Source organism: Ceratotherium simum, chromosome 36 (assembly GCF_057802395.1).
Source record: "Ceratotherium simum simum isolate JZ-2026a chromosome 36, ASM5780239v1, whole genome shotgun sequence".
In the NCBI taxonomy this organism is placed as follows: Eukaryota; Metazoa; Chordata; class Mammalia; order Perissodactyla; family Rhinocerotidae; genus Ceratotherium; species Ceratotherium simum.
The window spans coordinates 22,942,958-22,959,208 of record NC_141935.1 but is presented as its reverse complement, the minus strand read 5'-3'; the positions used below and the strand labels follow the sequence as shown (position 1 = coordinate 22,959,208).

The following is a 16,251-nucleotide window of genomic DNA, read 5'->3' as shown; positions in this document are numbered from 1 at the left end:
ACTTCAATCAAGGTTCTCTCAAAAGGATAAATATATAAATTATAGCATATAGTCTCCAATCAAAACTAACTATGGGGCCGCCTGGTGGCGCAGTGGTTAAGTGCACGCGCTCCACTGTGGCGGCCCAGGGTTCGCAGGTTCGGATCCTGGGCGCGCACTGACGCACCGCTTGTTAAGCCATGCTGTGGAGGCATCCCATATAAAGTAGAAATCCTCTACTTTATGAATTCCACTTTGTTTGTTAAAACTGTTACTCTAATATGTGCTTGCCTTCTATACTTTTGGACATTCTTTTATTTTCAAACTTTAAGAATTCCACAAAGTGGAATTCAAGCCAAAAAATAGTAGACAATAAAAACAAGGACACTATATGTTAAAGGGTACAATTCATAATAATAATTTATTATTGATATTTATGTACCAAACATAGCAACAATTATTAGAAAACAGAAATTGTAAGAGTAGACATAAATGTACAAATAGGAGACATTAATCCACTTCTCTCAGTCCAAGGTAAATCAAGTTAACTAGTATAAGCATGGGTATAAGAGACCTAAATAACATAATCAATAAGACAGATAAAATGGTGGTAAGACTTTAGCTAGGCTACTCCATGGTATTGCTGCCTTGGCATCCATTTTGTTTGGCCAAGCAGCCTGTGGGGTCCTTAAACTGACACTAGCCCGTCATGCAAGCGCATGCCCTAGACAGCAGCCCACAGAGTCACAAGCAAATGTGAGTTCCCGATCTGACTTCCCCGACAGCCCTTGTGATCAACTGTCTCCCCTGCCTCCCAGGGCCTTCCCCTTCGGGGCCACTTAGATAAGACCCCCTCGGAACTTACCAAAACCCTACTCTTTTTGGTTTGAATTGACCAACCTGGCCTTAGCCTGGGAGCCCCAAAGCACTCCATTTACATGCCCTAATAAAGGCACGTGCCCCGGCTCCTGCCCCTCTCTCTGCCTGCACCTTGCCTTGACTTCCCCGTGTGGCTCCTGGAGGCATGTGCAGTGTACTTCCTCCAGGACCTATGAGTAATAAACTTCTCTGTTTTATTTTCTCTTCTGGTCTTTTGTTGTTGAACTGTGGCTCACCATCCGGCACTTTGTGCTCCACTTAACAAATGTTAATTTAACCAAGTCTTAACAAATGGAGATAAATTGAACTCCATATCTTGTACTTGCAGTTGATAAGAGTTATACCTTCTTTTCACGTGTATGTGGAATATTTATAAAAATTACCTATATATTAAGTCATAAAAAATTGAAATTAAATTCCTAAGGATAAATAATAAAGAAAATATTCTCTGATCATAATGCAATAAGACTAGAAATTAATAACAAACACAAAAAATAAAAAGGTCCCTTACCTGGAAATTAAAAACAGGAAAAACCTCTGTCTTAGAAGAATACTTAGGAAAAAAAGGAAGTACTAACCATAGAATTTCTGGAAAACAATGATTACAAAAAACCTACATATCTGAACTTACAGCATAGGCAACTAAAGCAGTGCTTAGAGGAAGTTTTATAACTTATCAAGTTATAATTTTTATAAACTTATATTAATAAAAAGAAAGAAAGAAACCAAATGAATTAGACATCTTACTCGAAAAGCCAAAGAATAACAATACAAAACCCAGAGGAATAAAGATATTAAAAAATATTAATATCGATATTAAAGAGTTGGAAATAAAAAAAGATGCAGTAAATAAATAAAAGGCTAGTTCTTTGAGAAAAAAATAATAAATTAGATAAACTTCTAGGTAATCTAATTACTGAAGAAAACTCAAATTAAGAAAATAAAAAAAAGACTGGGAGAATAACCTCATAAACAGGAAATTGAAAGAATCATATGTAGTTTGTTCAAATCCATAGTAATACATTTTAAAACGTGAATGAAATGAGAATCCTGTCTAGTTTAACAAAATTGATCTTAGAAGAGATATAAACTCTAGATAGACTACAACCACGAAAGAGCTGCCTGTTATAAAACTCCTGGTCCAGATGGTTTTCGAGGGAAATTCTTCCAAACCTTCCTACATTACCTAATGAATGGTCTTTTTTTGGTAACTGCTTCATGTGTGCTCAAAAATACTATGTATTCTGTGCTTGTTGGGTATAAACTTACATACATAGCCTATTAATTGTATTTAAAGAACAGATAATTATGAAGCTGTTTAAACTATGTTTTCTAAAATAAATAAAAAATAATATTTTAAAAATTGGGTAGGGTCTCAGGGAAAGGAATCAATAGGTTTAATGGCCTGACACCTGATCAAGGCCTAGGAAAAGCCAGAAAACAGGGAGAAATTCAGGGTGGAAAGAATATGAGGGAGAGGAAAGGATGGAGGGAGGAAAAAGGATAGGATATGTTGGAAAGATAACCTGGTCTGGCCAGATTGTGAAAGGCATTATATGCCAAGATAACTAATTTGGATCTTGTAGTATGGGCAACATGGATCCAACAGTGGCTTTGGTGATGTGATCAAACGAGTTTTAGGAAAGCAACGCTGGTGGCCGGATGGCAACATACTAGAATGCAGGGAGTGGCAGGAGGCTATAAATAGTAACAGGAGATACTGAGATCCCATCTAGACTAAGGCAACGACTGTAAAGTTGTATATATAAGAGAAAAAATAAAGGGCTCTACAATTATAATATGCAATTTGAATACCACAAAATATTTACAATTTGAAGTCTTTTTTCATAACTCTGAGCTAATTGGATTCTCAAAGCACTCCTTTAAAATTGGAAGAGCCGACATTATCATTCCCATTTGAAAGATGAGAAAATTGAGAAACGAAATATGTAATAGCCTTCCTTGCTTCAAGGTACACAGTTCTTTCTTCTTTCCATTAGGCCATGATGCACTGAAAGCTCTTTTTCTTCCCCCAAGGGAAAAATATATCTTCAGGAATTTTTATCCCCCAAATTATAATATGAACAGAGTATTTCAGGGAGAACTGTAATATTTTAAATCCACATCTAGTTTCTTATCTTAACTGCTATTGTACATCTAAATCATTTGTGACGATTTGCAAAGGTCTTATTACCTCCAAGGCAACTTGATTTACTTTTGAAACTGTTGCTCCAGGAAAAATATCTCCTATGATCTTTTCAAAAAGTGTGACATCTTCAGGAAGAAACTTCGATAAACTAACTTCTCTCACAGCCTCAATAATGATCAGAGTTTCATCTGTTTCAGAAAGATTGTCACTGGTGTTACTTTATGGGTAGAAGAAAACAAACATAAAGAACAAGTTAGCAAGTATGCTTTGCTGACATTAAAGACCGTTAATATTCTTTTTTTTCGAGGTGGCTATCCCAATATCCTTTCCTCCTCTCCCTGACTGCACAGCAGCTATGTGGTTTGGGTGAGGTTAATCTGGTCCCCAGCTCCAGGAATGGGCCCTGACTGGTCTAGAACAATCAGGGTGATGCCATTCTCCAGTCACTCACTCAGGGATGGGCACTGTATCAGCAAGGTTTTTTAGTTGCAAACAGCAGAAATGAATTCAGGCTAATATAAAATGAAAAATAACATAATGCTTTATTTAAAATTTCTAGGAGGGCCAGAGAACTAGGCTTGCAGACTACGCAGCTGGAAACAATGGCCAAAAGTATGCTACAGAAGTGGTCCTGTGAAAACATGACTGCCACCATCAGTAGGTCCAGAGAGCAGTGCCTGTTGCACGAATATCACTGATGCTGGCACTAGAACTGCTGGCTGCCCCTGCGATTTCTGGTTACTGGCTGTAGCTACTGCCGCTGCTGTCACTCTCGCCAGAATGGACTCTGTGTATATCCTATTTCCTTTTTCACCGGCTTCAGGTTCAGATTCTAGGGTAGTTGTCTACGATTTGCCAAGGTTGTACGTCCAAGCCATAGTTACAAGAGAGCTTTGGAAAGCAAGCATGTGGCATGACAAATATTCATTAAAGGAATATAACCCAGCTCTAGTCAATCACTGCCTGGCAGTCACTTAGACTCAGTGGTCAGTGGTAGACAAATGACCTGCCCATTCAGAAGGGTTTGGAACTTCAGTTCAATGGTGTGGATAGCTCCAGTTTTCATTAGAAGCCATCTTGCCACCCAAAAGGAAGCCAGCCTAAAGATGATAAGCCAGTACATGGAGGACTGCAGAGATGAGAACATCTCAGAAAAATAAAACTGAAACCCTAATCAAAGTAATCATACCCCACCTACCTCTGGATCTTCTGACTGGGTGAAACAGTAAATTCTCTCTACTGTTTAAGCAAACTTAAGTTTTCCATTAACTGTAACAAAAGCCTCCTGACATAGTGTTATCACATAATATATTTATTTCCCCATAGTAACAATATTTCATATATTAAACACTTCAGTATATATTTTTATAGATTAAAAATGTAATCAAAAGGATAAAAAAGTAACTATATGTGGTATGATATGATTTTAGTGATGGAAAGAAAGACGAGTTTTCCCTGCAGAAGTGTCCCTCCCATCCTCTTGTCTACTGATGTCTGAAATTCTTCATCAGGATGGTGATGATTTTTAAGTCTTTGGTCCATAATAAAAACAGCTAATAGCTAACATTTATTGAGTACTTTTTACTAGGCACTTTGCTTAATTCTTTAAGTTATTTCATTAATCTTTTCAACAACCTTAGAAGTAGGAAGAGTGATACTCAGACAAATTAAATAACAGGCCCGATGTCATACAGCTAGTAAATGTCTGAACTGGGATTCAGTGAGGTCTCTCTGACTTCCAAGTCCATTCTTATAATCACTCCACTGTTACAACAAGAGCCCCATACTGAAGTGGTATTGATACCAGTCATTACATTTCCCTGTGAATACATCTTTGAGTCTTTCTTCTGAAGGTGATTTGGTAGACAGAGGGCAAGAGTCCACCTGAAGTCACAGCGAGAGGGTCACACCAGAGGAGGAAAGGGTCCCAGACTTCACTGCTGTTCTAGGGTATATCTTTGACTTTTGTCACATTTTTTTCTCAAGACAGATCTTGTTTTATATTAAATGAAAATTAAAAAAAAAAGGGGTAACCAGTATGTCTGGTTGGGGTAGAGATAGGGAGAGATAATAGCTTATATAAAATACTACAATATTGTTACAATACCTTGTTATCAGATATAAAGATAACACTTTGCTAAAATTCTACAAAAGAATAATTTGGGGGATGGCATCTGAGATTACCATGGGGTCTATCTGTTATAATTTAAGAATAAAAAATGAAAGCTCTAGACTAATGTCAACCAAAATTCAAGAAAAGGATAGCTAAATGTAACTTTTTTACCCATTATGATTGCTTCATGATACCAGTTCTTTGGAATTACTAGTTAAGATTTACTTTCTGGCCCAGTGCTGTGGTAAGTTTTATAAATGTTTCAAGTGTATACTTCAAGAGCTGTTAATTCTCAAGTTGTTGACAAAGAAAATTGCTCCTACCAAGTGGATCCTAGGACTCCAGATGTTGGACAGTTTATTTTCTAAACAAAAGGGAAGATTTGGAAAATTCCTTTAAGGGAAAAACAGAGACAGCCGCCTGTGGTAGGCAGAAAAAATGCCCCCCTTCAAAGATATATTCACTTCCTCATCCCTGGAAGCTGTGACTATTATCTGAAATGGCAAAAGAATAAGTATTACCCTGTATCGCAAAAGATGTAACCCAGTTAAAAATCTTCAGAGGAGTTTATCCTAGGTCATCCAGATCTAAATGCAGTCACATATTCCTAATAAGAGAGAGACAGAGAGATACAGCCATACAGAAGAGAAGGTGATGTGCAGATGAAGGCAGAGATTGGAGTGACGTGATGTTAAGCCAAGGAATGCTGGCACCCACCAGAAGCTGGAAGAGGAAAGGAATGGAAGCCCCCAAGAGTCTCTGGAGGGAGAATGGTCCTACCCACAACCTAGATTTCAGACTTCAGGCCTCAGGTACTCCGAGAAAATACATTTCTGTCGTTTTAAGACATCAAGTTTGTAGCAAATTGCTACGGCAGCCCTACAAAATTAATACACTGTCTTTTATCATTTTTTAAAAATGTAAACACCTTGACACTGTATTTGGGGGTTAGAGTTAGGCTCCGCCAACATGATCTAGAAAGAGAAGCCAGGAAAAAGGGAAGGTTGAATTACTATGCATAAAGAAATGAGAGAAATTTGTAGTATTCTTGCGTGCCTCAGAGACAAAATCAGAAGGCTTAGGAAGAATGGGGTGGAGTGGAGGGAGAGGAACGGACAGAGAAGGAAAGAGGGAAGAGGCAAGAAGAATTATGATTTTTGGAGGCAGGAAGGGCCAAAAGCAGAATTGTCTAATATTAATTTGTAAATTGTTCACCGTGCTTCACTCCGATAAAAAAATTCCCCAATCCTCTTCATAATATAGTCAATTTTGTACAAGCACATCATTTATGTGGTGCTTTGGGGGAAATCAAAGAAGTGGGTTGTCACACTCGTGCGAGCACAGAGCAGAGAGAAGAGAGCTGCTCTCAGCGACAGGAGACAGACTGAGAGGACACTGGAAAAAGGAACTCCAATCCAGGGGGACTGTGAGAACTGTGAGTTTTCTGCAACTTGAAGAAAACTAACCAGGGACTTTGGAAGGAGAACAGTACCACTTTCTTCAAAATATTTATTCACACAAAGACCTAGGTGACTATAAGAAAGACTGGAGGACTTGAGGACATCAGGGAGCTGATGCTTGGAACTATTTATCTTTAATTTTTTAAAATTATAAAACATTCGTAACAGACATCTATTTACACAGGCCATTTTGCAATATATGCCTCAGTTCTTTTATTTTTATGAAATAAAATATTACAGTAGAGCTAAAGCCTTATCTGCTACTATTTTCCCCTCTCACGCAACATTCTGTACTTTGGACAACATACAGATTTATAATATTTACTATGTTTAAAAAATTCACATAAATGGTATATGAATATATCCTTTTGCAACATATTCATCACATTTTTTCATTTAATTTTTAATAGGTAATACACAAATATAGCCCAAATCAAACCAATACAAATAGGTATACCCCTTACCAATAATGAAAAAGAATGCCTGCTTCCCTATAGCCTCACCAACAGACAGTTCTATCTAACTTTCATATTTTTGCCCATCTGATAAGTGAGAAACAATATTTCAGTTTAATTTTGATGTGTATTTCTCTCATTATGAGGGGGTTTGAGTGTATTTTCATATATTTAAAGGACTTTTATGTTTCTTTTTCTGAGAACTGTCTGTTGATGTTCTTTGCCCATTTTTCTGTATGATTGTTTTTTCCCAAATTATCTAGGAAATCTTTATATGTCAAGAGGATGAGCTATTTATGACATGAGTTGCAAATATCTCTTTTCCTAGTTTGTCATTTGTCTTTTTACTTCACAGAAAGTATTTTTTGCCCATTATCTATCTTTGTTTTATTGCTTCTGGATTTTGAGTCTTAGTTTTAAATGTCTTCTGTAGTTCAAGGATATAAAGGATATTTTGTTTCTTCAAATACTTGCATGTTTTAAATTTCTTATATTTAAAATCTTAGATACTTTTTTGATCCTTTTAGAGTTTATCCTAGTAAATAATGTCAACCATGTTTCCAATGTGATCTTTATCCAGATGGCTGTTTAGTTTTCCCAACACCATTCATTAAAAAGTCTATTCTTGGGGCCGGCCCGGTGGCGCGAGCGGTTAAGTGCGCGCGCTACGCTGCAGCGGCCCGGGGTTCGCTGGTTTGGATCCCCGGGCGTGCACCGATGCACCGTTTGTCAAGCCATGCTGTGGCGGTGTCTCATATAAAGTAGAGGAAGATGGGCATGGATGTTAGCCCAGGGCCCATGTTCCTCAGCAAAAAGAGGAGGATTGGCAGATGTTAGCTGAGGGCCAATCTTCCTCACACACACAAAAAAAGGTCTATTCTTGCCTCCTGATTTATGATATACTAAATGCCCAAGGCATACAGTTCTATTTCTGGACTTTCTATTCTGTTTCAATGGTTTGTCTTTCTACTCATGAGCCAGGACCACAATGTTTTAATTATTGAAAGTTTATAATACGTCTTAATACTTAAAGGGCTATTTCTCCTTCATTGCTCGTTTTTCAATATTTTTCTAGCTAGTCTTAATTGTTAGTCTTAAACATGAACTTCAGGATCAGCTTGCCTAAAAACAAACAATACTTTTTGCTATTTTCCCTGGAATGCATTTCCATTCATAAATTAACATTTAGAGTATTTAAATCTTTATGATAAGTCCTTTAAGATGTTATGAAACTAAGTATGTGGAGTATTATTCATTTATTCATGTTTTCATTTGTGTCTTTCGTGTTTTCCTGTTTTCTTCATATGGGTTTTACACATTTCTCATGTAGGTATATTCATACGGGCTTTACATTTCTCATTAAGTTATTGCTCTTCTACATGGGGTCTTTTATTCTAGTATAGCTTTTATTATGTAAAGGTAAGGCACAGTTTTTTAAAGAATAGGCCCTTTTGGGGAAAGTTACCCAGGGATTTTGTGCATTTTTTTCTTCCTCTTCTTTCATATTTGTAATAATCTCTACCATACTATACTGCAACACTCTGGGAGCTTCCTATTTTATCTTGTCATCATTACTTAAAATTTTACAAATTATTTTCCCAGTGTTGTATAACTCCCTTTGACCTAACACAATTCAAAATTCAACTGACCTTTTAAACTCAAGTTTCTTCTTTCCAGCCATTGTTAAAATTGTCTTCAGAGACCTCAGGCCAAAATCATAATGATCCTATCGAACATTAAAATATTTGAGTTAGTGTTTCTGAAGAAAAAATGGAATAATTTGGAAATAAATGCATATAGTCTATAGTTAAATCACTAACCACCTATGCTATGAAGAGAAACAGTGATGTGAATTCAAGAAACACTTAATTCTGCTTCTAATGCTCTCCCTTCTCTCCTAAACTGGTTCTCCTAACAGTCTCCTTCTTAAAAGAAAGATTAACAAATACAGTCATGGGTTACTTAATGACAGGGATACTTTCTGAGAAATGTGTCATTGCGTGATTTTGTTGTTTTGTGAACATCACAGAGTGAATGTATTTACACAAAACTAGATGGTATAGCCTACTACACACCTAGACAGTATGGTACTAACCTCATGGGACCATCGTCATATACGTGATATATGTGGTCCGTCATTGACTGAACGTTATGGGGTGCAAGACTGTATTAAAGGTGTTAAAAACTATCAATATCTCAATTAAATTTTCTCTGCGGAGAGATTAATTGAAAAATATTGTTAAGAGGAACACTTTGGGGCTAATGTGGTTAACTGTCCAAACCACTTTGGGTTATAAACAAATACTCATTAACCTGGTATATCCTAGAACAATAATTTTCAAAGTGTGGTACTCAGATCAGCAGCATCAGGAACACTTGAGAACTTGTTAGAAGTGCAAATTCCCAAGCCCCACTCCAGATAATTAGAAAGTTGGTGGTAAGGTCCAGCAATCTGTGTTTTAACAAGCCAAATTATTCTGGTGCACGATAAAGTTTGAGAACCACTGCTCTAGATGTTAACTTCCTTGTATGGAGAAAGTAGTCTATAATTTAAAACAACAGATACTTGATTACTCTCTCCAGATCTTGGAACCTTGACTGATTTTACATAGTGACTTACATCCAAGTTGGTGCAAGCACTTGATGTGCTGATAGGAATTCTAGCTCCATTATTTTCCCAGTCATTGCTGGACCAATACCAGAAAAGTTTTATTTAAAGTTTTACATAATTACCTTTATTTTGAGAAAAATAAGTTCATTACCTGTTGTGAGAGCTGTTTGCTAGCTAATTCGAAAAGGTTAACTAGCTTTCCAGAGAATGATTTTGCAGATTTGAAACCAACTGAAAACAGCGTTATTTCAGCAATCATCCGATAATGGGGAGAGATCATTGCCACTGGGCGAAATAGAGATTTTAAGTTATCTGGGAGTTCTACTTGATCCTTGTATCTTAGGAAGATAAGAAAAACAAAGACAAAAACCACTACTTTTCAGTTTTTCAAATGGGGAACCACATAGTATAATTTTCTCCCAAATAGTTCGATTGGCTTTCTACGTGACCCTTTTCTGAAAACAAGTTTACAAGACAGTTTATACTGTACTTTTCGTCTCAGAGAGGTTCCCAGTTTACGATCTTTTCTTCCTCTGCCTCCTCCCACAATTCACCTCCCATCAGTTCCCTCTAACTCTCTGGACCATCACAACATTCCTTGAACAGGTGTTCATTGAGCCTGCCCAGCCTCCACTCTCTGTAACCACCATATTCTTATTTCTTCTGCTACTCTCATCAGCTTTTCTGCCTGTATCCTTTCTGCAACAAACTGCCAACGTTTTCTTTTCTCTCTGGCTATTTAAGAAGTGAAAACGTCCTTTGGTCAGGGCTTAATGTGAGATCATCCACACGGATAAGTGCAGAGTTGTAGCTGTTTATAAATGGTGTGGGTGGTGAAGGGGTTCAGAGGAGGTGGTGAAGGGTGAATGATAGGTATACAATGTCAGACAACTCCATGTTTGGATAAAATTTAAGAAAAAGATTTTGGCCTGTGTCCACTTCTACCGCAGATTACCTGATACTTACCCAGGATTCATGGTGGCAAACACCGCACAAGACATATTGATACGAACTTCTTTTCCTTCCAGTACAAACCTACAAGACATTACAGTACTCATCACTAAGAGAACTGTTTTCTCTAGGCCGAAGTATGTTAAAACTACAAGTGAGTGTGGAAATTTTCCTAAGGCTGTGATACATTTAGATCCAAACTGTATGCTGGGAAAAAACCATGGTAAGAGGGGAAAGAAGAGGCTCATCTTGAGCCAGAGTTGTGAGCCCTGCTGGGATTCAGATTTATTTGATCATGTCTGAAGGTGTCTGAAAAGTTCTGTGGGGCCTGAGGCTGGAAGGTAGCCATCTGAATGAACTGACTTACACAGGGAAAGGATCCTGAGCAGACCCTTGGGGCTTGGAGCTCTGCCTGGATGTCACAGTGGAACACACAATGGCCACAGCATCGAGTTCCTGCTTTAGCATGGAACACAGCCTGCCTCCACTCCCCAATTAAATAATTGTGGGAACGCTATGAAATAGAACCCTTGGCATGGACATTAGTGTCCTGTTGTCAGCACCAGCGGTGGGGACAACGGAGAGCAATCCTCTAGTGATTTCGTGGACAGCTGATACCAACGAGGGTGCTCAAAACAGGAAAGGAAGAACAATTGGGACAAAATCTGAGGACTTCCTGGACACAACCGAGGAAAACTCAGCATAGGCTGAGATATGGTGAAGAATTGGTGAAATGTGGGTCACTGTGACACCTACTTATATCCACTAACTTGTGAGACCTCAGAACATTGGCTCTAACAGTTTGAAAAAAATCCTTGAGAGTAAAGTCAGAATTGAGTGTCCATTAGCTTGAGTTAGAAATATTAGATTGTAATAGAAATTTTAAACCCACAAATCCAATTATGCTCATAAAGTAAATCATGTGAGTCCCTGACTTTATCCAAAGAGAAAAAAAAATTTTTGCTTGGATTAATAAATATCAGTAATCCTAACATACAAATATTGTTATTACAGGATTTTTCAACTAAAGTATATTAATTCCAAGTAATGGGATAAGAGTGGGCTTCAGGTGTGTGGCCAGTATATATATATATATATATATTTAACAAGAGATGTAGAATTACAGAAAAAAACTGTTTCCTCAAGTGAAATATCATAAGATGAAAAGGGCCTAAGGGAATTTAAACTCAACAAGAAAACTAATTAGAATAGATTTCCATTATGGTCCTGGTAACATGGTAGACTGTTCGACGCTTGGGCAAGAGTTTGGGTACCTCCAAGTGGACAACATTTACTGTAGAAAAAATATCTAAGAATAATTAACTAAACAGTAAATGTAGATCAAATTTCCATTCCAAAGGTATGCATGTTTTCAACAAATACCTGACTGAATAGCTGTCTTTCGCAGCTTTAACTGATAGAATCTGTGAGGCAATCACAGACAGAACTTCTGCATCAATTCGATTGACTTCATCAAAACAACACCACGCTCCTGACTGAACTAGTCCAAAGAAGAATTTTCCCATTATCTTAAAAAAAAAAAAAAAATTGGATTACTCAAATTATTATTTAGGTGAACAATTTTACTGGGATGTTAATTTCTTTCTTTTTTTTTTTTATGAGGAAGATCAGCCCTGAGCTAACATCCATGCTAATCCTCCTTTTTTTGCTGAGGAAGACCGGCTCTCAGCTAACATCTATTGCCAATCCTCCTCCTCTTTTTTTTTCCCCCAAAGCCCCAGTAGATGGTTGCATGTTATAGTTGCACATCCTTCTAGTTGCTGTATGTGGGATTCAGCCTCAGCATGGCCAGAGAAGTGGTGCATTGGTCTGCGCCTGGGATCCGAACTGGCCGCCACTAGCGGAGCGCGGGCACTTAACGGCTTACGGGATGTTAATTTCTGCATGTTCTTCCCATTTTAGCCAAATCTAGAAAACACGTTTCCGTGTCCTCCCCTCAGGCATTTTGCAGGGCTGAAAGGAGCAGCTGCTTAGACTCTGAGAGGAGTCACCTACGCTGCCTGTCTCTTGTAAGAGCCTAAACACGCAGCAGCAAACTCTGAATGTCACAGACACCGCGCAGGCAGGGCCACCGCCTACGTTTCCCCGGCTCAGCACTCCCCTGGGCGCCATGTTCCCCACAGAGCTGTGCGCCGGCGGAAGGTCTTTACGACAGTTTTCCCGCAGATGGTCGTAAAGCGTCTGAAGGAAAGGGCTCTTTTTACTAGCTTAGGTCAAGACTCTTGGGTTTATGGTGGGCTGCTGTTAGGTAATGCAGAGGCGTGAATCCCGCCCAATTGAACACAAGAGGGGGCTTCTGGGCCAGACTGGAGTGGGGCCCAGCTAAAGCACACAGCTGCTACCCAGCTTCTGATATTTACAATGGTGCAGGCCCAGGGTGGCCAGAGCCTCTAGGGAGCTGTGAGGCTGCAAGTCTGGATTGAAATCTATTGATTTGTAAATGTTAGCAGCTAAAACATAAAAACAGGACAAAACAAAAACACTGTCAGACTAAACAGAGCGTCTGTGGGCTGAACACAGATTGAGGAACGTCTGAGCTCAGTGAAGAGCTTTTGCCAGGTGGCAGAGAGGGAAGGTAGAGGGGAGGAGAGACCAAGAGAGCCCCTCAGGCCCAGGATACAGAAGTTGGTTCTTCCCACCGGCTGCCGGAAGCCGGTCTTTATTTAAAATTTTGATATTTTGTTTATCATGAGTTTTGTGGCATTAATTTTGTTTCAAAAACTACTGCATTAAAGTATTATTTATCTTGATTATTAGGTTTTTTGGCTCTCCTTAAAGTTTTGCTCAGCAGGCAAGGGCCTCACTCACCTCACCCTAGTCACAGCCCTGCTGCACCCCACTGGAAGGTAAGTGTCTTAAGAACAATAATTCAATCAGCTTATTTATGTTTATTGGTATTTTTAATGTGCTAAGCGAGCACAAATTGGAAATGCAGGATCTCAGAGGTAATGTGCTTTGAACTGCAAATAAAATGACAGCAATAAAATGTAAAAGATTTGGGGGCTGGCCCCTTGGCCGGTGGTTAGAAGTTCTGCAGTGCTCCACTTTGGTGGCCTGGGTTCACAGGTTTGAATCCCAGGCACGGACCTACATCACTTGTCAGCCATGCTGTACCAGGGTCCCACATACAAAAATAGAGGAAGATTGGCAGAGATGTTAGCTCAGGGCTAATCTTCCTCAAGCAAAAAAAGAGGAAGGTTGGTGACAGATGTTAGCTCAGGGCAAATCTTCCTCCAAAAAACAAAAACAAAAAAAGTAAAACATTTGGACTTAACATGCAAAACAAAATAAACTGAAGTGTTTTGAAACTTCAAGTAAATTTGTGACAGGCACAAAGGTACATGAAATTTTAATAAATATTTCAGAATGTTGTGAGATATGTCTTAGTGTGTAACCAAAATAAGGCTAACATAAAATTGTAATCATCTATATAAACTCTGACTCAAATTTTTGTGTTAATTATAATAGCCTCATTGTTCTTAATAAGTACCTTTTCAGTAAATAAAAGTATAGGGTACGAACATATGAAATAAATTTGTATTAATAATGCAGTGCTTTTAATTTTTTTAATGTATTCATACTGCATATAAGATTTTGTTTGGAAAAGAACCCCCTGTCAAAAAGTCTGAAAACCACTGTCTTAAAAGATAGTTCAGTTTAATAAAAGCAAACTGTATGATGCCTTAAATTTCTATTCTATTAGTTTAAAAGAATTAATACTATTTATATTTCTATTAATACTTATATCTTGTATAGTTATATATCTATATTTAATAAAGATCTTATAGTTCTATTAATACTTAATATCACTCTAGGATAAATATTTTTCTTGTTCTTTCAATCCTCAATGAATTATTTCTTTTATGTATATAATATTTTTTTCTGTGTCTATACCAATAAGCTTTACCTTATAATCCAAATCCTCAAAACAGTTGAAGACCACACAATGTTTGCCTAAGCACTGGAAAACAAAAATATTATTTTACTATATTTCTTGAATTATGACACAAAATACTATAATAAAAAGTAATAAAAATTCTTTACTCTTTTGAGAAAACTTTTGCAATATAAAGATGAATTACATACCAAATTTAGAAATTCATAAAACTCAATATAGTATAAATGCACATATATTGTTATAGTTTAGTTGAGAGTACATAGAGCATTAAGGTCATGTTTTAAAATACATCAACAAATAAAAAACTAAGAAAAAAACATTCCAATGATGTCATGAAGTATACCCTTTGCTTTCATCAGTTACTTCTCTCTATCTGTCTGTCTCTCTTACACACACACACACACACACACACACACACACACACACACTGCTATTAATCACAAAGACTAGGCAAAAGTCTGTGTATGGGGCTTAAAATAAATGAATCACCCCTACAGGAAGGCGCAGGGGGACAGAACTACCATTCACGTCAGTCGGCTATTATAGTGGTATTCCAAATAAACACCAAGCATATGGGGGATTACTGAGATCCCAAGTCCCAGCACACAATAGGCATTCAAAAATTAGTTGATGAATTTTATGAATTAATGAATGTGCTAATGTGTTTATTAAATGTTATGAACATCTTAACAGCGGGAATGGTGTAAATTTAAGATACCATTAAGATTTGTGTGACTTAAAAAAAAAAAAAAGAAGTTGTTTCTATTCTGGATATAGTAACCACTTACTTTTGCTAGATCTTTGACACTCTCGGTTTTTCCCATCCCAGCTGGACCAGCAAGGCAGCCTCCTAGATTCAACTGTAGTGCTCCAGTGAGAGTGAGCCAGCATCTGTCAGTGAGAGGTGTAATAACCAATCTTGGGGTACAGCCCAAGTACTCGTAGCCATAAGTAAAGCTGGCATCTCCTTGAGATACATAGCACAACTTTTGTTTTTCATTCCATTTATATTGCAAATGTCTGAAAACAGTATTTTTGGGCAAAATTATTTTTAGTTTTTTTCACATGCAAAAACATAATAAAGATTGAAATTGGAATGTTGATTAAAAAACATGGAAATAAAAACATTAAAGTCAAATGAAACGAGTGATGGATAATTCATCAATGACTGTATTAGACATGAAATAGAACTCAGAAGACTACAAACATATGAGCATTCCTCACTCTGAGGAAAATGGCCTCGCTGAATCTTGCTGCTTTTGTGTGATGTTGTCAGCATAAATGGAGGATTTATATAAGAATCATCCTTATGAAGTTTATTATGGTTTTCAATAAAAATGTGGTTTAAGACACTCATTATAACCAGGATCCTTACTAAGAGGGTAGTTGAGAGAAATGCTGTTCTGAGCATCCAAAAAAATTGTACTTTGAGGAAATAGACTGTATTTATCTTATGAACACTGTAAATTGTGTAGCTAACCATAAATTATCTCCTCTACAAGGCTGTGAGTTAGATTTGTGACTCATTTGTAGCTTTATGGTACGAATTCTTTATTTCCCCCAGTTTTATTGAGATATTGACATAACATTGTGTTAGTTTAAGGTGTACAACATAATGATTTGATATGTGTATGTATTGCAAAATGATTACCACAATAAGTTTAGTTAACATCCATCATCTTACATAGTTACAAATTTTTTTCCTTTGATGAGATCTTTTAACATCTAGCATCAT

The 16,251-nt window shown here is 37.4% G+C and overlaps 1 protein-coding gene across 1 annotated transcript in view; it reads right to left on the bottom strand.

The window, feature by feature from the left end:
* DNAH14 (dynein axonemal heavy chain 14) overlaps positions 1-16,251 on the bottom strand; it is a 346,391-nt gene that overhangs the window by 199,558 nt on the left and 130,582 nt on the right. The window contains exons 28-34 of the mRNA XM_087424245.1: positions 15,305-15,536; positions 14,526-14,579; positions 11,981-12,126; positions 10,613-10,681; positions 9,798-9,984; positions 8,685-8,761; positions 3,053-3,224 (exon numbers count right to left, since the gene is read on the bottom strand). Coding sequence (XP_087280371.1) covers positions 3,053-3,224; positions 8,685-8,761; positions 9,798-9,984; positions 10,613-10,681; positions 11,981-12,126; positions 14,526-14,579; positions 15,305-15,536 — 937 coding nt within the window. The remainder of the gene's footprint in view (positions 1-3,052; positions 3,225-8,684; positions 8,762-9,797; positions 9,985-10,612; positions 10,682-11,980; positions 12,127-14,525; positions 14,580-15,304; positions 15,537-16,251) is intronic.